At 61.4% G+C, this 21,540-nt stretch overlaps 1 protein-coding gene across 1 annotated transcript; it reads right to left on the bottom strand.

The window, feature by feature from the left end:
- Nucleotides 1–3,169: 3,169 nt before the first annotated feature.
- MYL3 (myosin light chain 3) lies at nucleotides 3,170–7,877 on the bottom strand. Its single transcript, XM_002713321.5, has 7 exons — nucleotides 7,685–7,877; nucleotides 5,532–5,559; nucleotides 5,264–5,413; nucleotides 4,507–4,680; nucleotides 3,641–3,718; nucleotides 3,487–3,529; nucleotides 3,170–3,390 (listed from the first exon to the last, which is right to left on the bottom strand). Exons 1-6 carry the CDS (start codon nucleotides 7,826–7,828, stop codon nucleotides 3,501–3,503), a joined length of 603 nt encoding a protein of 200 aa, XP_002713367.1. The 5' UTR covers nucleotides 7,829–7,877; the 3' UTR covers nucleotides 3,170–3,390; nucleotides 3,487–3,500.
- Nucleotides 7,878–21,540: the final 13,663 nt, after the last annotated feature.

Below are 21,540 nucleotides of genomic sequence, written 5' to 3'. Positions count from 1 at the left end.
AAAGGCTAGTGGGGTGGGGACAGCAGAGGATCACAGCAGGGATTCTCTTCTGTTGCCAAGCCAGGCAGCAGGTGCTCCTAGGATTTAGGGAAGCCCGAAAGAAGTGAGGTGCACTTTGGGGAGGGCTGGGAGAACTGCAGAGCCACCCTGGAAGCCGGAGCAAGGACAGGCATGCTTGAGAGCCCGAGACCCTTGTGAACGTGGAGACAGGGTAACTGCTTGCCTATAGACGACTAAGGGCAGGTGCAATCCCTGCTCAGGGCTGCGGCCCAGAACTGCGGGGGCTGCCCAGTGCCATGCAGCCCCTGGGGACTTTTGAAGGCCAGCTCAGCAGTCCTAGAGCTTGGAGGGAGGTGGACAGGGCAGGCAGGAGCTGGGGGCCACACCAGGTAGTGTCCTGCTCAGGAGACAGGGAGTGCAATCTAACAGGCACCAAAATGGGGGCCACCCTCCTTTGCAGGGGTCCTTGGCCACTGGTCAGCCAGGGAAGCGGGCCAGAGCCCAGCAAGGTCCCACACACACTGGTTGGCCAAGGCGGAAGGTGCCTGTGTCCCTGCCCCAGCAGCCACGGATGCACGCTGCTGCTCGGGTAGCAAGCCCTGCAAGGCAGACCACGGCCTTTCCCCTGGCCAGGACCACGGAAGGAAAGGCACCAGCAAGGCCCCAGCCCTGCTGAGACCAGATGTTGCAGGGCTGTTTTCAAAACCAGCCCAAAGTCCACCGGCTGCCGACCCTCCACCGCTGGCAGCCTGCACCCTCCTCTGGCGCCCAACCCCCTCCCCCACCAACCTCATAGCGTGTCCTCCACACAGCAGCCAGGGGATGCAGGTATAGCGTCTCCCTGGCCGCCCCAGGCCTTCCTCCCTACCTGTCACCTGCCCACCACAGGCACCTCTCCTGACATGGGCCCCTGCGCCTTCTGCCCTCGGATGCCCCATGGTTCCCATGTCCACAGGAGTGTTCCAGCCCACACCAGGGGCAGATGGGAGTCGGAGGAGGCGCTGGTCCCCACATCCCTCAGTGGGCCCACGCCTCCATGCCCTGAGGTTCCCAGCAGGGCTGAGTCTCTGCTACCCATAGTGCTCTGCGTGTACCCCCTTGGGGTCCCCCTCCCCCAGGCTCCCTGGGGTCACCTCTGGGCTTCAGGGTTGCTTCTGGAGGAGGACGCTCACCTCCCCCCTGCTCCTTTGCTCTTTCCCGCTGACGCCCCAGCCGCCACCCTCCTTTGGGTCTCTGTGGCTGTGGCTACGGCAGGTGCTCTGCAGAGCAGGGCCATACAGCATTTGTCTTCTTGTGACTGATTTATTTGCATAACCTCTCCGAGTCTGTCCACATTGTAGCGTGTGTCAGAATTCCCTTCCTGTACACACATACACAGACGTGCACACACACACGTGCACACACTCCACGGCCCCGCCTGGCTGACATTCCTGCTCAGCCCTCCCTCGTCACTATTTGACCCCTCACAGCCTGGTGGTTCCTTGGGTCTGAGCGAGCTCCATGAGTGCTTTCTCCTTTGCAGTGTTCCCCAGGCCTACAACAGAGCCGCACACACAGCAGGTGCTTAATAAGTGCTGAGTGAAAGGAAGATGCCAAGGACTCCAGCGGCAGACTGCCCCCACATGCATACCCACACCTGCACACACGCACACCACACACACGCCCGGCCCTTGATCTTGCTCTCACACACGCATCTCACAAGCAGACACACTCACGCCTCATCGGGCTGTGTAAGTGCACCTGACCTCCTGGGCCTTCCTGGCCTGCAAGCTGCTTCCTACCTTACGTGGCCCCTCCCCCTCAGAGCCCCTGATGCCCCCACCCTCCCTATCCCTGGGTACCCTATCCCTGCTTCTCTGTAGGGGACTGCTCTTTGTCCCCATCAAACCTGTGTGGAGCCCCTCCTCCAGGAAGCCTTCCCTCACTCTCCCCGCTGGCCTCAATGCCCCGGAGCAGGGTGTGGGGCTGGGGCAGGGGGTGCACACTGTCTTCCACTGAGGGACCACTGGCGGACTCCTTTACAGCCTGCAGGACGCTGCAAGCAGGGTCCCTCACTGTCCCCACCTGAGTCAGGGCAGGGCTGAGGCCCCTCTGGCCCTGCCACCTACAGACAGACATGGCCTCTGCCCTGCCACCCACTCGCAAAGTACTCCTTGTGCTGGGCTCAGCTTCCGCACCTGTGACATGGGTGGCTCTGGGCCAATGCCCTGTGGTGCCGTGTAGTGACACGGCAGCTCAGAGAGTGCTGCCATCCCTGGATTAGGGGGCACGGCTGGCTTCCATCTCCAAAAGGCAGGAAGGGAACCGAGACGTCCCCCAGGGCAACCCCACTCCCACCCCAATGGCAACGCCACAGTGGCTTGGACATTTTTGGTGTCCCCAAGAGTCCATGTGCTGGAGGCATGGTCCCTTGGGAGGCTGGTGGCCCAGGGAGGTGATGGAACCTTTAAGAGGTGGGGCCTTGTGTCACTGGGGGCCTCAGATGGGTTAAGTTTCTCTCCAGAGGAAGCCTGGCCCCACCCCACCTCTCCCTCTGCTTCCCGGTTCAAGACCTGATCACTGCCCCACATGCTCCACTGCCTGTGTGGGGCCCTCGCCAGAGCCTGCACCATGCTCTTTGGACTTTCAGCCTACAAAACCGTGAGTGAAATAAACTATTTTCTTCATACGTAGTCTGTCTCAAGTACTTTGTTATGGTTAAAAAAAAAAAAAGTTGACTAATAGAATGGCCCAGAGAACTTGCAGAGTTAACCAAAGGGACGTGGAGAGGAAAGAAGGACGGGAGGAAGGAAGAGGGGGCTGGTGTGATGGCACAGTGGGCTAACCCACCGCCTGCCACACTGGCATCCCACAGCGCCACTTCCAATCCAGCTCCCTGCTAATGTGCCTGGGAGGGCAACAGCAGATGGCCCAAGAGCTTGAACTCCTGCCACCCACATGAGAGAGCCAGATGGGCTTCCAGCCCCTGGCTTCAGCCTAGTGCAGCCCTGTCTGTTGTGGACATTAGGGGAGTGAACCAATGGATGGAAGATCCCTCTGTCTCTCTGGCTTTCAAATAAATACCTAAATCTTTTTAAAAAGAAAGAGCCAGAGAGCAAGGGAAGGAAGGAATGGAGGGATGAAGGGAAGAGGGAAAGAAGAAAAGAGGAAGAAGGAAGACAGCCAGGAAGAAAAGAAGGCAGCCGTTTATTCATGAGGCTCATGAAGGGGACAGGGATGCAGTACCGGGTAAGCCCAGCCCCACAGGGCCAGAGACGACCGCCATGCGGGGGGCCTGAAGGCTGGCGCAGGAGTCCGGATGCTCTCGCCTCCTTCCCCCAACTCCAGGCCTCTGGTGTCGGCACCGTGCACAGAAGGCGAGCTGTCCCCTGCATGGCCTCCCTGGCCTCCCTGCGGGCAAAGGCAGCCGCGGGTTACAGGGGCCGATCAAGGCCACAGAGCCGGAGGTGGCGGCGCGGCAGGGCTGGAGGGGAGTAGGGTTCTCACCTGGGGTGAGAGGCTCAGCTGGCCATGATGTGCTTCACGAATGCTGGGAAGAAAGGGGCAGGGCTTCAGCACCGGGCAGCACCGAGCAGCCACGGGCGCGGGCCTGGGTCCCTCACCCCCCTCCCCAGAGGCCCCCCGCCGGCGCCAAGCCCACCTTCGTAGTTGATGCAGCCGTTGGAGTCCTCCTGACCCGCCATCAGTTTCTCCACCTCGTCTTCTGTCAGCCTCTCGCCTGTGGGGGTGGGAGGCTGAGTCAGCACCGTTTGCAGGTGCACCCACACGGCCAGCTTTGCTCCCAAGGCCTTGGCCCTCACCCCCGGTGCTGAGACCAGCAGAACCCATGGCCCCCAGGCACAGACCCCTGCCTCCTGTGAGCCTGAGCATCTCACTGTACAGACGACCAGGGTATGAATCCCCTGTCCCCACCATGCTGCCAGGGACTCCCTCTGTCAGCAGGAAGCAGCGCCATGAGGCTAGAGGAAGGGCCCAGGGGTGGGTGCTGGAGATCGTGGGGAATGATTGTGGAGGGGACTAAGACCACCCTCAGCTCCCAGACAAGTCGGGCCCTTTCCTGTGCTGGTCCCTGGCTCAGAGCACCATCTTCAAGCTCCCCTTCCCCACGCCTCCCCCAGCCTCCCCCCCACCCACCCACCTTCAACCCCAGAGAGCAGCACAGGGCTGAACACGGTCAGCACACAGTAGGCGGGGCGTGCCCAGGGCCCTACCGACGTCAGGACGCCCCCTCCCTTCCATGGCTGTGGCCATGGAATCTGACCTAGGAGCGAGGACACCAGGGCTGACTTGGTCCTGCCCTGCCCTGCCTCCCCAGCCGTCCCCTTGCCTTCTGGGTCTGTGAGCTGCACCAACACACTTTCTTTATCACCCCCCTACATGACATGCTGCGAGGCGGAGCAGGGGGACACCGTGACTGCGTCGCCTCACTTCACACTTGAGACACGGGCCCAGGCCCGGCGGCGTGCCCTGGAAGAAGGGGTGGGGTGGGACAGAGGCCGCCCTCACCCAGAGTGGCCAGCACATGGCGGAGCTCCGCGCCCATGACCGTGCCATTCCCCTCCTTGTCGAAGACCCGCAGCCCCTCCACGAAGTCCTCGTAGGTGCCCGTGTCCTTGTTCTTGGCGATGTGCTGCAGCATGGGCAGGAACGTGTCAAAGTCCATCAACTTAGTGTTGAGGTCTGCAGAGAGACGGTCCGAGCCCCAGTGGGTGAGGCGCACAGTCCGGAAGACTCCGCCCCAAAGCACACAGCGCGCCACTTCTCCCACCACCCGGAAGTGCACTGTTAACAGCCCTTCGCCAGGGGGCTCTGTGCAGGAGTCCTTGGCTCCTTTCAGGAAGGGCTCTGCCCCTCACGCCATTTTCCAATAGACCTCACCCTCCCCGTCCCCTGTGGTGGCTCAGGGCCCATCGGAGGCTTCCCTGGGACTTGGAGCCCACGGCCACGGTGGAGCTGAGGCAGAGAGAAACACAGGGGATGCCCGGAGGGGCACGGAGCGCCTGCGACCCTGCCCTGCCCTGAGTCTGGCCACTGAAGCTGGCTGGCCCTGGTGTTGTCCCCTGTGGCCAGGGGAGTCAGCATGGGGCCAGGGGGTCTAGCCACACCATCACCTCTCGTCACCTTGTGAGCATGACCCTGCAACTGGCTTCAGTGCCCTCCTCTGGACAGCGGGGGGATATCCATGCCTGGGAGGGCCTGACCGTCTCCCCAGGGAGGGGCTTTCGTGGGGGCTCTGGGGGCAGGTGCGGGGCAGGTGCACTACCTTCCTGCTTCGGCTTCCCCAGGACCCGGAGCACTTCGGCCTGCGTGGGGTTCTGGCCCAGTGCCCGCAGGACGTCTCCGCACTGTCCATATGTGATCTTCATCTCACCCTTGGGTGTGCGGTCAAACAGCATGAAGGCTTCCTTGAACTCTGCCAGGAGAGGGCAGTGAGGTGGGGTCACTCCCAGATGGCGCCCAGCCTGTGCCCCCACCCATCCTCCCACCACCACCGCCAGAACCCTGGGCCCAACCCCACAACCCCTGCTCACCTTCAATCTGCTCTGGCGTGAACTCGATCTGCAAAGAGAGCCCAAAGTCTTGGTACCTGGCTCAAAGGGTGGGGCGGGGCCTCCTCTTGGTCACTGTGTGGCCAGAGCTGGCTGCAGCCCCGCCCCCATTCCAGCATCCCTGCCTGCACTGCCTGGGACCGCCTGTCTTGTACCTTCATACCTTCCTGCCTCCCCAGCCCTCCCCACCTACCCCTACCCTGGAGACTTTGTGTCTACAGACCCTGTTGTCTGGGGGCCATGGCTGGAGTGGCACTGAGGAGGGAGTCCCAGCACCCCAAGACCCCCGCCCAGGTAGGCCTCACCGACGCCTCTAGTTGTAGACATCTCTGGCTTGCCCAGGGCCTGGGACGAAGTGGGCAGAACTGTTGACACGAGTAAAACAGGATTCTCAGCATGGCAGGGGTAAGCAGAGGGCTCTGTCCACACGGCAGCATGTATGCAGGTGTGTGTATGTACACACGTTGACCCTCACAGAGCCCCCTGGACCCCCTGAAGCTGAGCTGTCACTCACATCGCTGCCTTTACCTGTGTCTCACACTTTGTGGTCCCTAGGGTGGTGTCTCCCCACAGCCCTACCATGCCCAGGGCAGCACAGGGCCAGGGCAGCACAGCCCAGTGTTTACTGAGTCCACCTGGCGGTCAGTAGGCCTCCTGGGACCCAGTGTCCCCCTCCTCACCCGATACCAGGTCTATTTTTATCTCTGTAGTCACTTGCCCCAAGGTCAACGTCGCACAAGGAAAAAGCGTGGGGGAGGGGTCATGGCTGGCACCTCTCCCGCCACTGCGCCCTCGGAGCCCCACCAAGTGCCACTGGGCATAGTGCAGGGGGACACCTGTCCCTGCTGCCCAGCCACGGTTTTCCCTTCTGGCTTCTGGCTCAACCCAGTGAGAGGGAAAACAAGTTCATTCCTGGCTGAGTGTTCTCTCCAGGAAACCTGCTGTGATGGGGTTCCCTGGGCTCCCTGCAAAGCCTGCCTGCCCTTCACCTGCCAGCCTGGTCGGGGGCAGAGGGAGCGCAGGGAGGCTGTCGTTTTCTCTGTCCCACAGAGCAGAGTCGGTGCCAGCCGCAGACACAGGGACCCCGCGTGATGCCTCCGTGGATCCCTCGGTGGTCGTGGCCTCACCAGACAGCCCAGAGGACACAGCCTGGAGCACCCGAGGTGCATCTGCTCAGAACGCTTTCTGGCAGCCCTGCACAGGGGGTGCTGATCGCCCCCTCGCACGGCTGAGAAAACCAAGCCCTGAGTAGTGCGGGAGCCTGGCAATGGTGCTGGCGCCAAGTTGGGATTTGAACTCTCATCCCGAGGGACACGGCTGGTGAACAGGGGTGGATCAGTGCAGCTGCGTGCAAGCCTGGCTGGGCCTGTGGGGGCAGGGCGGGCTCCACAGGGCCCTTTAGGAGGCAGCCAAGGCGGCAGTGGCTGGTGGCCAGCTGAGAACAGGGAGCAGACGGGACGAGGGGTGCGTGCCGCTATGCGGATGCCACAGGTGGCATTCGTGGCTTGGGCTCCAAGTTTAGACTCTGGGGGGACTCCCCAGCCAGGCAGGGCTCCTGGGGCCACTGTCACAAGCTCCACAGCCTGCTCTCTGCACGGCTTTCAGGATGTTGCCTCCCAGCCTCTGCCTCGATTTCCCCACCTAAAAGCTGGGCTCCACCAGCCCTGGGCAGTGACCTTGGCAGGGGTGAGTGGGACCCAGCCGGGGGCAGGGGCTCTGCCTCCTCTTCCTCCCCACTCCTTGAACCCTGGGGGGCTTCGCATGGGCTTGGGGCCCCCAGCTGGACAAGGACCCTCTGCATCTGGCTGCTGGGGTTTGGGGAGGACAGCTGGCTTTAGGACTCCCCGAGCAAGGGAAGCTCAGAGAGGCAAGGGAGATTCCATTTCCAAAGCTGCCAGAAAGCCATCCTTTCAAAGCCCAGGCTGGACTTCACCCCTCGAGTGCACTGGGCACTCAGCAGGACTAGAGGAGTCCCGACAGCCCCCGCCTCTCCTGCTGCAGCCAGGGCTCCTCTGACCTCTGCACAGAAGCTTCTAGTTTCAGCTCAGTGCTCGCTTCTGGAGCCCGACCTGGGCCACCCTGGGATCCACTTTGCTGCCCTGCCGCTCCTGCCCCAGGCCAGCTCCCACACCCACCTTGATCTTGGAGGCGTCGAACTCTGCCTCCTTGGGGCGCTCAGGTTCGGGAGCAGGAGCAGGCGCAGGCGCGGGTGCTGGAGCCGCCGCTTTGGGAGCGGCCTTGGCCTCGTCCTTCTTGGGATCAGGCTTTTTGGGGGCCATGGGGGCCACAAGCACAGAGGGACGCAGAGGGAAGGAGGTGGATCAGGGTAGGTGAGCCTACCGTGCCTGGCCCTTTATCCTGCCTGCGTGCCCATGACCCCAGCCCCACCCCACAGGGCACAATAGGGACAGGGCCATAAAAGGACATTGGCTAAGCTCAGGGGCTATTTTGGGGCCTGGAGAGGGCATTGTTCAGGCCCAGGAATGGGTCGGAGAGGGGGGAGGGCCCTTCATTCCTCCCAGTCACCTGTTGGGGAGGCGCAGGCTGGACGGAGGCCAGTGCTGAACACGGCACACACACGCTCCAGGCACAGCCCTCGCACAGCCTTGCCGCCCTCCATGGGCCAATAAACCCAGCAGGTGCGGAAGGTTGTTGTGGGGCTGGAAGGACTGGGACTACCTAAGGGCATCCTGGCGTTGCATACACTTCCCATCTGCGTGTGGGATTCCCGGCGTCTGTGTCTGAGCCCATGGGGAGAGGCGGTGCTGAGTCTGGGGGCCTTTCTGTGAGTTGGGGGGCGGGGGGGGCTGAGGGTCTGTAGCTGCCGTTGACATGGTGCACGTGTCTGCGTGCCTGTGAGTGTGGCTGCTCTGTGTTTATGTCTGGGTGTCTCTTCATGCCTGTGTGAGTGTCTGGTCATGGCAGGCAGCTGAGGCCTCGCTATGGGCCCCAGGGTCTCTGGGGGCACCCCTGTAGAAGGGGTGCTGCTGTGGTGAGGGCAGCCGTCCAGACCTGGCCCTGAGGCTGGTCTCTCAGACTTCCTGCCCTGGCTTCCCGCTGCCCCTCTCCATAGTCCCTTGCGCACCCCCGGGCCCAGCTCCCACCAGAGCTTTGGAGTCACAGCACCGCACCCCCACCCCACCACTCCCACACCTTGCCCCTTCTCCGTTTGATGCAATCAAAGCCTGCCCCCCCCACCTCCCCCTCTTGCAGGCAGCTCTCTCAGCTGCTGTTCTCGTGGCGCCACGCTTCTCTGCAGACACTTCTGGCGGGGTCCTGGGAGGGGGGCGCTGCAGCTCCGAGGAACCCCGAGGTCCAGTCCAGGATGCTCAGCCCTATTCCTGCCCCTTGTACTCACCCTGAAGTGCCAACCTCCTGGCCCCATCCCTTGGTGCCCAGCCCTGGGCAGGCAGCAGAGATGGCACGAGCTGGCCAGGCCACACTTTGGGGAGTGGGGGAAGCTCTTCAGCACAAGCTGGGGCTGGGGGACATCTTGCAGACACATTGGGCTCTGCTCCCTGCCCCGCGCCTGTGACGGGGGTGGGAAGGAGGTGTTGCTGGTTATTTTTAAGGCCTGGAGCCTTTGATAGAGACTTCAGAGGCGGCACTCCCCCACTTGGCCCCGAGGGATGTCCCGGGTGGGGAGAGGGGTGCGGCGAGCCCGCTCTTCGCTAGGGCCTCCCCCTGGGGCACCCCCATGCTCTTTCTGCTGGCCCTCTGGGTCCCTCTCGTCCGGTTACTCAGCCCTACAGTGAGGGGGCATCGGTCCAGGGTTGCCCCCCGCCCCGCCTGGCACACTCCTCCCATCATCTGGAGGGCAGAACACCCCACATCTGGAAATCTGACAACATCCGGGGCTGGAGGGGGCAAGTTTTTCACTTTTCTTCCAGATGTTTGGCAAGAGTATTGAGAAAGAAAGAGAAGGGGGGAGGGTCTGCAAAGACGGCCAGAAATACCAAGAGGGGGACACACAAGGAGAGGTCTCGGGCTGCCACACTGCCCAGACCCGCCCATCCTCAGGACCACTGACTCTGGACGTCCCCTGGGGGTCCCAGCCACCCACAGACCTAGCCAACGAGATACTACCCAATCCCTTTCCATCCATCAAGGGGGAAACCGAGGCCCAGGACAGAGGACACCCACAGGATCACTCGGAGTTGCCCCTTGGAACCACCCAGCTAAGCCCGGTTTCCAGGTCTGTGATTGCGGTGGGCAGGCTCATGCAGTACCACCTTCCTCTGCCCGTAGGTGGCTGTTGGTGGCAGGGGTAAGGGGTGTCTCGGTCCCCTTCCCTCACACACAGGGCGGGTGCGGCCCCGCAGTGTGGACAGGCCGCATGCAGCTACCTCGCTCCCTCTCCAGGGCTCCGATGGAGGCTGCAGCTGGGCCACTGGCGGGCAGAGTGCTGGCTCGGAACACTCCCACCGCTGCCCTCAAGCTCACCTGCAGGACCACCCCGAAGCTCTCACAACTGCCTAGCCCCAGCAGGGACTCTGCAGGAGCCTGCCCCGCTCCCCTGTCCCCACGCCCTGCTGGGGGCCTGTCCCCTTTACTGCCTGCAGATTGGCTGTCGCAGTCCAGGAGCAAGACAGGTGGCCAGGGAAGCAGGGTGGAGGGAGGGCGAGGTGGGTATTGGTGGGCAGCAAGGACAGGTCGCAGCCTGAGCCTCACACTCTCCAGAAAGAACAGCTTAACAGACAAGACCAAGACCCTGGGCCTGGGGGCACTGTGAGCAGAGGGCAGGGATCCGAACCCTGTCCCCTCTGCTTCCGCCAGCTCTGACATCTAAGTCCGTTCCAGAGCCTTCTCTGGGGGCAGCCACCTTACCTTCCGTGCCCCCCCGCCAAGAGAAATAGTGGGCCCCAACCTCCAACGGGCCTGTGGATTGAGGCAGGGGAGCCCTGGCCACCTACATGCTGGCCTCCTTCCAGGGTCTTGCTGCCCTAGTCCCCCCACCAATGCCCCCAGGCTGTGTTGTTCCCCCTAAAACCCTTGCTCCCTGTCTCTGCTTCGTCTCAGTGAGTTGTCACCATCTTGGACATCTAAGAGGTCACCTCAGATGACACTGGGCCCTCTCCCCCTGCCCCATCTGTCTCTCTCCAACTTCTGCCCGTGCACATCTTCTCTCCCTGTGTCCTCCCTGCCTTAGGGTCAGCAGTCCCAGGAGGGAGTTCTGTTCTATCCCCAGGACTGGTGGTACACGGTTGGCACTCCATAGATGTTGAGCAGACAAATGTCCCAAATAGCTCCACTTCCCCACCTTTCCCAGGGGGATAGCACTCCCCTGCCAATCCCCATCCCTGGAGCGGGGAATTTGCCGGCTGACTGACAGGTGCTCTGGGGACCGCAGAGGGCACCCCAGGACAGGAATGCAGCTCAGGGCTCTCCACCAGCCACTCCCCCCAGCCCTTGACTGGATCCTGTTAGAGCTGAAGAGGTAAGGGTGACCTCCACGATCAGCCAGTAGGGGGCGCAGAAGGGATGAGAACGAACTCGAATTGCAGAACCAAGGATCCCAACCAAGACCCCAGACCTGGAACATGGAACCCCAAACTCGGACCCCAGACTCAGGTCTCACAATCTGAACCCAAACTCAGAACCCATAACCCCAAATCCAGGACTAGACTCCATCCAGACTTGGGTCCTGTCGCCCAAACTCCACAACCCAGGAGGCCAAGCCCTTAACCTGAAGTACAGACCCCAGACCCAGTATCCAGGACTGTAATCCCCAGATCTAGGGCTGTAAATCAAAGCCAGCCCCCAGGACCCTGGACCCTGGATCAGGACCAATGAATTTCCAGATCGGCCCTGCCTGCTCTCCTGTGCAGACAAGGCCGGGCTGAGTTAAGCTCTTGGTGAACAGCCGGGTGGGTGCCTGGCAGACCTCCCAAGGAATACCCCTCACCCTGAGTATGGCGGCCTCGTGGAGGAGGCAGGGGTGAGGCCTGGCTGTCCCTTGGGTCTTAAAGGCAGGGGAGTGGGGCCGGGCTCCCCACGTGCCCTTGTCCCCCAGGCCGCAGGCTCCACAGGCAGCCCCGGCCCGCCCCGGCCCGCCCCTCCTGGCCCACAGCCTCTGGGCTGGGACGCAGGCCCACACTTCCCGGAGGAGTCAAGAACGCGGCCTGGGCCAGACCCAGAGCCTTAGAAGTAGGTCAAATGTTGCTTTGCAGCAGGTCCCAGAGACCCTGCCCTGGCTTGGGCAGCCTCGTGGGCTGCAGCTCACCCACCAGGGCCCACGTGTACGTCCACGTAGGTGTGAGTCCACCGCCACATACGTGGGACGCTGTGAACTCTGACCCCACGTGGGGCTCCCAGGGCCCGGCTCTGCCACACAGATGCGGAGGCCCATGGTCCAGGGGGGACAAGGGCTGCCCGGCAGCTCTGTCTGGAGGTGTCACGAGGCAGCCACGAGGACCAGGAGAAGATGGATTTCTGCACCGTCTCATGGCCCTGGAAGCTAGGGTGAAAGTCTGACTCCAAGGAGGACTTCCCAGCAAAGCTGCTCTGCCACCAACAGGATGTGGCCTGCTTCCCGGAGGCACAGCCCCAGGCCTTGAAAGATGGGAACGCGCGCTCAAAGGAAAGGCAGGAGACTTCCTGCATCCTTGGGACCCAGGCTGGTCCCTGCTTCTCTTGGCCTCAGTCTCCCCATCTGTACAATGGCCACAGGAGGGGCCTGGCGGTCCCAGGCTCAAAGGACATTCTCTTTCCCCCGAGGCCCATCCTCACTGCCCCCTCGCTGCACACAGACAACTCTGTCCTCGGCAGGCCAAGCGCAGCTCACAGGCCCCTCCCTCTGCCCACTGTGCTGACGGGGACCAGATGCTCCAACCTTGTGGTTCCAGGGGTGGGGGTGGCAGGGCCCAGCGGGCTGGCAGGCAAGTCCCGGGTTTGGCCCAGGGACCTATAATCAGCTCCTGCCCCTCTGATCCTGGCCCAGGACTGACGCTTGGGGCTGTGGTGTCCTGGCCGGCTGTGGCCACGGCCGCTATATTTGGGAGCCCGGTTCAGCGTGAGGGAGGGGTGGCAGGCAGGAGCCTCCAGGGCCTGGTGGGGGACGGTATGGGGACAGCGTGGGCCAGGCTCGGTCCATGACAGAAAGAGGGCCTAGCCCTGGTCTCCAGCGTATGTGGTCTGTTGTCAGGGGCCAGGCCTAGATCTAGGGTAGGAGCCCTGGGCTCGGCGGCCCAGCGAGAGCATGTCCGGGACCCTGAACTTCTCTGGCCTAGCGAGTGAGATGACAGGCTGGGCCGCGTGCTCTCAACACAGAAGCACACGGGGCTGTCAGGGGTGGGTGGGAGCCGAAAAAGGGTCAGGTAGGGGGTAGACGGATCCAAAATGGAAGCCAAGAGATCGAAGGTCTGGAGCTGGGGTCAGAGGGAAGGGAGGTGAGCGAGCCCTGAGCCCCAGCTCCCCAGCTCTGCCTGCTGCGCCAGCTTCCGGACGGGAGCCCGGCCCCTCCCCCATGCCGCATGGCCTGTGGCCTCCCTGAACTGCCCTGGACATTCCCTGCCACTGGGCCAAACCCTGTACTCTCCCACCAGCAGTCTCCCAAAGAGCAAATATTTATTGTCCTTGGAAGAAAAAAAAAGAGTCCCCTTTTAGGATCGGGGTCTGGGAGCTGCTACTGAGGTTTGCAGGGACTCAGCAGTGGCCTGAGATGACCAGAAACCCCACCTGGACACGCTGAGGGAGGGGAAGGAGGGTGCACCGACTCGAGCTGGCCTTGGAAGAGAGGGCCATGGCTGCCCAGGCTGCCGGCGGGGGCTCTGCTGGACCCCGGGCCCTAGGCCCCACGCCTCCCTCTCCTTGCCTCTGCTTCTCCGAAGAGCCCCTGAATCGAGGAGGGTGCTCAGACAACTGCCAGGGAATGTGTGTGTGACTGGGCAAGGGGGTGCAGTCTGTGTGTGTGAGACTATGGGTGCCGTGGGGCCGTGTGTGGGACTGGGTGGGGGTGTGGAGTCTTGTGTACTTCCACGCGTCCCCATGGGCACGGGGCCGCGGCTGCGCGTGGCTCTGAGCGCGCCTGGGTGTCTGTCTGGGAGCCTGTTCATCTGCTGGCATGGGCGGGGCGGGGGCATGTGGACACAACCTCTGTTGAATGGCCAATTCAGCCAAAAATGCAAGTAAATTTAGCAGGGGGGAAAAAAAAACCCGTCAGTCAGACGAGGAGTCTGAATTGAGTGGTTGTTTGAGTGGATGGACCGACTGTCTCCGGCAACAGTTCACGCTGGCTGGGAGGAGGAACCGGCTCCCCGGGGCCGGCAGAGAGAAACCGGAGACCGGGACCCTTGACCACGGCACAGGCGAGACACAGAGACCAACGCAGGCACAGGAGGACCAAGAGAGACAGAGCTGGAGAGAGATGGGGAAGGATTCAGAAACAGAGGGGAAGAGAGGGCAGTTGGCTTGGGTCAGAGACCACGGTTACCCCAGAGTGACGTCACTCCCCAGTACCTAGAGACATATGCATGCCCGCCGGCCCCTCACCCCTAAGCACAGCGCCGAGCGGGAATGAGGCCAGGTCATTTCCATCTCTCGCTCACCCTTGAGCAGCCCCAAATGGACAAGGAGTGGGAGGCGGATCAGCACGTAGGGAGAGAGCACAGTGTCGAGAAAGAAGGCAGCATGGGGCACAGGGTGACGGTGGCAGAGGCGAAGGCGGGAGGGACACGCGGTGAGAGCGCTGCTGACAGCAGACGAGGCAGTACAGGCCTCCTTGTCCCTGCACAGGCCCCACCTAGCTGTGGGGGCCCCACCAGACTCAGCACTGTCCTCCCCACTCTGTCCCACCCAGCGGCAGCTGTGGCCTTGCCTCCTGCGGCCACACAAAAGCCCCGTGTGGCCCAGGGTGTGGATCCTGCATTAAAAATGGCAGAGCCCCCAGCCAGGAATAGTAAGGGTCAATTCCGGTACCTGGCTGTGTGAGTATTTATATATCTATCTGCCCACCCAGTCCCAGTGACTCTCTCACTCTCTCTCTCTCTCACACACACACACACAGTCCCCAGCAGGCTAAGCCGCCCCTGCTGTGTGCGTCTCACTCGTTGGCTCCTAGATGCTGCTCCCTCTATCTATGCCCATCCCTCCTGGTTCTTTTTGGCCAGTACTGGAGCCAATAGGAATCAGACTAATGTGTGTGTGTACACACGTGCACGCATGCACGCACGCACACCCGGGCACACTCCATCCTACATGGTTCACACACACGCGCTCACACTGCACGGATGCCTTTGCATGCTGGTCCACACGCCTCTGCACACACACACACACACACACACACACCCTAACGCACCACCCCTTGGAGCTCACACAGGAGGGAAGAACTCTGGCTGGAAATCAGGAGCCTCAAAAAGGAATAAGGCTGAAGGCAAGAGGGGTCAGGGAACCCTGCACATGTGGGTCCAGGTGTTGGGCCCTTCTCACTGCCCCTGCCCCTGCCCCATGCCTCTGGAAGGCCACCCTGCCCCCACCCTGTTCACAGAAGGGGAAACCGAGGCCAGAGTGGAGCAGCTGGTCTGGGGGAAGGTCAGCACCCTTGGGTTTGGGGCTTACAAGCTCAGCATCTGTGTTGTTCTTGGCACATCCAGGCCAGATAAGGATGGGGTCAGAGCTGAGCTCTCGTGGGAAAGGACTCTCTGGAAGGTTCCCGAACCATTCCTTTCCCAGATCCTGGGGCCCTGGACCAGCAGAGGGAAGGCAAAGGGGGAAGTAGCATAGAAGGGGGACAGGCAAGTTCTTATTGAGTTTGTCTTTATTATTATTATTATTATTATTATTAGACAGATAGAGTTAGACAGTGAGGGAGAGAGACGGAGAGAAAGGTCTTCCTTCCATTGGTTCACTCCCCAAATGGCCGCTATAGCAGGAGCTACACCGATTTGAAGCCAGGAGACAGGTACTTCCTCTTGGTCTCCCACGCGGCTGCAGGCACCCAAGCACTTGTGCCATCCTCCACTGCCTTCCCGGGCCACAGCAGAGATCTGGACTGGAAGAGGAGCAACTGGGACTAGAACCCAGTGCCCATAGGGGATGCTGGCACCACAGGCGGAGGATTAACCAAGTGAGCCATGGCGCCGGCCCTGTCTTTTTTTTTTTTTTTTTTTTCTAAGATTTTCTTAATTATCTGAAAGGCAGAGTTACAGAGAGGCAGAGGCAGAGGGAGGTCTTTGATCTGCTGGTTCACTCCCCAGATGGCCGCAACAGCAGGAGCTGGTCCGATCCAAAATCAGGAGGCAGGAGCTTCTTCCAGGTCTCCCACGTGGGTGCAGGGGTCCAAGGACTTGGACCATCTTCCACTGCTTTCCCAGGCCAAAGCATAGAGCTGGCTCAGAAGTGGAGCAGCCAGAATTCAAACCAGTGCCCATATGGGATGCCGGCACTGTAGTCAGTGGCTTTACCCGCTACACCACAGCGATGGCCCCCATTGGGCTGGTCTTGAGGACTGCATGGAGCCCATAGCAGACTCAGACTCACAGGCGCCTGGGGATGGGGAGTGACCCCTCCAACCAACCCCAGGACCCCCAAGTGCTGGGCCTGGAGCTGAGTGGAGGGGTGAGGCAGCACTCAGGTCTATGCAGCATCTGGACTTGACACCTTCTGCTCCAGGGAGCCTCACAGTTTCTGAAGCCAGGGCTGGAATCAAGAGCTCTCAGGCCTGGAGTTGGGTAGGATGGCGTGGGGTGGGCAGGTAGGAATGTTAGGTGACACTGGCGCATTGCTGGCCCATGCAAAGCAGATTGGGGTGCTGGTCCTGTGATTGGGAATGACAGGGAACAAGAGACCCGATTCTGGTCCTGTCACAGTCTCCTGCGGCTCCTTCCCCCCAGGAGACCTCAGTATTGACTGACACCTGTGCAATGAGGCGAGGGTTTGTGTTGGCTCGCAGGTGTACAATTGAGGCATCCTTAGTCCTGAGCCCAGCCCTTCCCACACAGCCTCAACCTTTGCCCCCTGCCCAGGTATCAGTGAGGGACAGGGCTGAAGATTAGAGCTGAACCAACAGGGGAACAATTGGCTGGAATTCTGCATAAACACAGGGCTTGTCCCAGGCTACCCCTGATAAGCTAGGAAGGACTGAGGGATCCTACACCCATCGCATCGCATGGAGTCCTGCCCCCAGGTGAGCCGCACCCATAAGAAGGGGAGCCCTGTCTTCAAGAGCTCTGATCTCACAGATAAACGTCTGTGGAGTGGGTAGCAGGGGGTCCTAGGGTCTGGAGACCCCTCCCTGGGCCCACCCCCAGCAGCATGCTCAGGCCCCACCCACCTGAAGTCACTGTAGATGGGGTTCAGGAAAGCAAGGAGCAGCACCGTGCCCACCAAGAGCCACTGTGACCTCCAGGCTCCCAGCGTGGCCCGACTGGGAGCAGCAGCTGCAGGGACAGCTGGGCAAGGGGACCCCGGTGGGTCCTCCCCCCATCAACCCCAGGCTCCCATCTCAGCACTGGGCTGCAGTCCCCCTCACTGGATCCTTGGGCTGCTCCCTGGCCTCTGAACGCCCACGTCAGGTGGATTCTGTCGAGCAGAGAACTTTCTGACAGTGGATGTTGGGAACTTTTCCAGAGGCCCGAGCAAAGTCCTTCTGGGACTCTGGGATTTACTCTCTCTTCACAAGGAAACTGGGGCTGCAGAGGGGAAGGCCTTCTCCATGGCAACCAAGAGATGAAGGTGTGAGGTGGGCAGGGTGTTTGGGGTTCAAAGTCCCAGCCAGCAACAGTGGCCTCAGGGAGAAAGTGGACTCTGAGCCCACAGAGGTGACCCAGCTGTGGCCCAGGGCTGTCTCCCAGGACAGAATCAGCACCGCATCCTGGAATCAGGAGCACTGAGGTCTCACTCTACTGGGGATCGGGGCGGGGCACAGCCAGAAGGCTTCGGAGGGCATATAGGAGCCCCCAGGTTGAGAAGAAAGATGGGACAGAGGCCCAGAGCTCACAGAGTATCCAAGACATGGCCACGCAGAGCACTTGGGCCAGGTGTGGAGTTGGCTCCAGGTAAGCCTGGGCAGTATCTGGCTCCCACGCGGCCAGCCCAGCACACAGGAGGTGTGCAGGTGCCTGAGGAATGAGTGGCCCAACCCAGGGGACCATGGGACCACACGGAGGCCTCTGTGGCTAAGCTCCTACTGGAGGGTGAGTGCGGAGCCGCTGAGTGGGAGGGGCAGTCAAAGTTCCAGCTTGGGCTCAGCTCTGCTCATTGGGCCAGGAATGGCTTCCGGGAGCCAGCTGTGCGGGGAGAGGGCGATGCCCGTGGGGACAGGATGTGCTCGATGGCCCGAGGTCAGCACGGCAGCCCCCAGCGCGGCACAGAAAGACAGGGAAGGAAAGAACTGCAGTGAGGCCGGGAGGGGGCTGGGGCACAGGAAACAGCACTGTTGAGTCAGTCCCAGGAGGCAGAGGGGCCCCGGGGTGGAGCAGGGGCCTGGACAAGCAGGAGCTGGGTGTGTGACTCTAGGTGGCACGTGCTCTGGCTGAGCCTGGCCAGCCACAGTGCCTCCTCCTCCAGCATCGAGGAAGTGTCTGAGCTATGCATCGCTACCCTCCTGGTAGCCCCGCAACCTCCCCTTGGCCCAGTGTCCCCCCGAGAAGGTCCTTCAGCCTCCTCCACCGCCGGTGGGCAGCCCAGAAGGCCCGGCTGGGGACCTTGGCCAGGCCATTGCCCTCTCTCCCACACACAGTTTTATAAACTTCCCCAAAATGCGTCCCCTTTCCCGCCAGTTCAGTCAATGTCCTGGGTGCCTCTGGGTCAACGCCCCGTGCTGGGTGTCAGGGAGCTGGACCCCAGCCCCAGAGACATTCGCAGCGTCCACCAGTTCATTGCCTCGCCCCAGCTCGTGCTCCCTGAGCCCTGCACTGTGGGGGAAACTGAGGCCCAGGGCCATGGCCCAGGCATCCTCAGATGGCCTGGTCTAACCAAGGACCACCCACACGGAGTGTCCCTCCTGGCCAAACAGGGCCAGGGTATCAAGGCTGGGGGTTCCCCACGCAGGGTCTGCATAGCAAGTCCCAGTGACTGAGCAAGCCCCCTCCCCACAACCCCCTCCTTCCTGGCCCCTCCTCCCTCCTAACCGCAGGGCCCAGTCGGCCTCTGGAACGCGTGCCCAGGACCTCTGTGATATTTTGAGTTTAAGAAAACTTTGCAGTCGGCAGGAGCTCTTAAAGGTTATAAATAGCAGCTGCGGGAGCCCGTGCCTGGAGAGGCGGAAACACGTGTCAAACACGCCTGGGAGGAGGGGATTCCGAGGCGTGGACCACCCCCCCCCATCTCGCTAGGGACCCCCACCAGGCTTCTGGGCATTTTACAGCCACTGCAGCGGGAAGTCACACCCCACCAGGAAGGCGGCTGGGAAATGAGAGCCCCTTCTGGCCTCTGCCAGCGTCCCTAGCGGCTGGCCAGGTTGCCAGGGACATGTGGGGGCGCCGGGGTGGTGGGGCGTCCTCCTCCCCTCCCCCTCCCTGCCTTGCCATGGGGGTGGGGGGAGACTACCCTCGGAGCAGCTCAGCACGGGAAGCTCAGGGCCAGGTGAGGAGGATTTTGGGTGTGTCCACTTTTAACGCATTCAGCTAGGGAACTGAGAAGCAGGGTGCGGATGGGACTCTTTCAAGGTCATGGGAGAAGTGGTCAGGGTTTGGTACCAAATGCTGCTGCTGCCTCCCTTCCATTCAGAGGGGACATAGATAAAGCATCATCAGCGGACGGCAGAGAGCACGAAGGGCCGAGCACCAGGCACAAGCAGTCCCCGCGGGCCTTATCCCTTGACGGCCCGTCCATTGCTGCTCTTTCTGCTTCCAACACACATCTCCCTCTGAACAGACAAGGACGAGAGTGCTGGAGCCAACAAGGGCTCCTACGTCAATGAGAGAGACAGAGAGAAAGGTCTTCCTTCTGTTGGTTCACCCCCCAAATGGCTGCCACGGCCTGCGCTGTGCCGATCCAAAGCTAGGAGCCAGGGGCTTCCTTCTGGTCTCCCATGTGGGTACAGGGGCCCAAGCACTTGGGCCATCCTCCACTGCCCTCCCAGGCCACAGCAGAGAGCTGGACTGGAAGAGGAGCAACCACCAAAACTTGGCGCTCATATGGGATGCCGGTGCCACAGGCGAAGGACTAACCAAGTGAGCCACGGCGCCAGCCTCCCCCCCCTTTTTAAGATTTATTTATTTTATTTGAAAAGCAGAGTTAGAAAGGGGAAGGGAGGGAAGGCAGGTGGGCGGGCGGGCGGGAGGGGAGAGAGAGAGAGAGAGAGAGAGAGAGAGAGAGAGGTCTTCCATCCACTGGTTCACTCCCCAAATGGCTACAATGGCCAGAGCTGAGCCAATCCAAAGCCAGGAGCTTCTCTCGGGTCTCTCACATGGGTGCAAGGGTCCAGCCTTGGGCTATTTCCCACTGCTTTCCCAGGTGCATTAGCAGGGAGCTGGATCGGAAGTGGAATAGCCAGGAATCAAACTGGGGCCCATATGGGATGCCAACACCGGAGACAGTGGCTTAACCCACTATACCACAGCCCCTCCCCTTTTTAAGAATTTTTTTTAGATTTTATTTATTTATTTGAGAGGTAGAGTCACAGACTGTGAGAGGAAGAGATAGAGAGAAAGATCTTCCATCTGCTGGTTCACTCCTCAAATGGCTGTAGTGGCCAGAGCTGGGTTGATCCAAAGCCAGGAGCCGGGAGCTTCTTTTGGGTTCCCACATGGGTGCAGGGGCCCAGGAACTTGAGCCGTCTTCCACTGCTTTCCCAGGCCATAGTAGAAAGTTGGAGAGAAAGAGGAGCAGCCAGGACATGAACCGCCACTCATATGGGATGCCAGCACTACAGGCAAAGGATTAACCTACTGCATCACAGTGCCGGCCTCTTTTTAAAGAATTTTTAAAATTTAGTTGAAGGGCAGAGGGAGGGGAAGGGGATGGGAGAGAGAGAGAGAGAGAGAGAGAGAGAGAGAGAGAGAGAGAGAAATCTTCCATTCACTGGTTCACCCTCCAAATGGCTGCAACTACCAGGGTTGTACCAGACCAAAGTCAAAAGCTGGCGCTTTTTCCAGGTCTCCTATGTGGGTGCAAGGGCCCAAGCACTTAGGCCATCCTCTGATGCTATCCCGGCGCATTAGCAGGGAGCTGGATCGGAAGTGGAACAGCCAGGATTCCCTCCCACCCCCTAATACGGGATCCCGGTATCACAGGCAGTGGCTTTAACCACTCACACCATAGAGCCAGCCCTACAAGTGTGGTCTTAACAAGGAAGTCAGCTCTGGTTGGGGCCACTGCAGCCTGAGGCTTGCGTTGGAGGCCACAAGACTGGAAGGTGTTGCCACCCCAAGCCTAGCGCAAGAGGGCACAGCCTTGCCCCGGCTTGCCTGACCTAAGGGAAAACAGTGATGAAGGCTGGGGCCAGAGAAGGGTCGCTCCCTCCCCAGCCTCCCTGCACCGTCCCAGCCTCTGCAACACACACAGGGCAGGACTCTGACTCCAATGCACAGATCTGGGCCTCCCACCCGCCCTGCCCAGCCCTGCCTCACTGGTGCCCCACCTGCTGCCCCTGTCCCCAGCAAGTCTGGGGGTGGCAGCCAGGCTTGGCGTCCGGGCGCTCCGAGCCTCAGGGAGCCCCGAAGGGTTTACGGGGCTCCCGATGAATGAGAGCCTGTTGAGCCGGGAGGGGGCCGGGCTCGGGTAAACATGGCTGGGTCTGAGCTCCCTTTCTCCCCAGGCCTCCTTCCCCGGGACACGGGGCCGAAATACGACTTCCTGTCCCCGGAGCTGAGGGCCAGACCCGCCCCCTCAGAGCCCCAGGCTGGGGCCCCCAGGCTGGAAGGACAGGGCTGGCCATGCTCGGGTGGCCCCAGGCTGGAGAGGAGAGAGGGCCTCGGGTTCTCAGACATGTAGGGCTGCCTGCGCCCACTTTCTGGGACCCCTCTGAGCCTCACACTGCCCAGAGCAGGAAACCGAAGCCATGGTGACAGGAGTCCGGCTCAGGTCTCACAGGACCCAGCGCCCTGGCCAG

Source organism: Oryctolagus cuniculus, chromosome 10 (assembly GCF_051225735.1).
Source record: "Oryctolagus cuniculus isolate XC-2025 breed Fujian yellow rabbit chromosome 10, ASM5122573v1, whole genome shotgun sequence".
Classification (NCBI taxonomy): Eukaryota; Metazoa; Chordata; class Mammalia; order Lagomorpha; family Leporidae; genus Oryctolagus; species Oryctolagus cuniculus.
Note: the sequence above shows the minus strand (reverse complement) of the source record. Positions and strands in the feature narration are given on the sequence as shown.

What these genes read in the sequence shown, in the direction of transcription:
- MYL3 (XM_002713321.5), bottom strand. Translation starts at nt 7,828, where the DNA reads ATGGCCCCCAAAAAGCCTGATCCCAAGAAGGACGAGGCCAAGGCCGCT. An exon ending in CACGCCAGAGCAGATTGAAG is followed by an intron (nt 5,414 to 5,531) that starts GTGAGCAGGGGT and finishes CTCTCCTGGCAG; the next exon opens with AGTTCAAGGAAGCCTTCATG. An exon ending in CGGCTGCATCAACTACGAAG is followed by an intron (nt 3,530 to 3,640) that starts GTGGGCTTGGCG and finishes CTTTCTTCCCAG; the next exon opens with CATTCGTGAAGCACATCATG.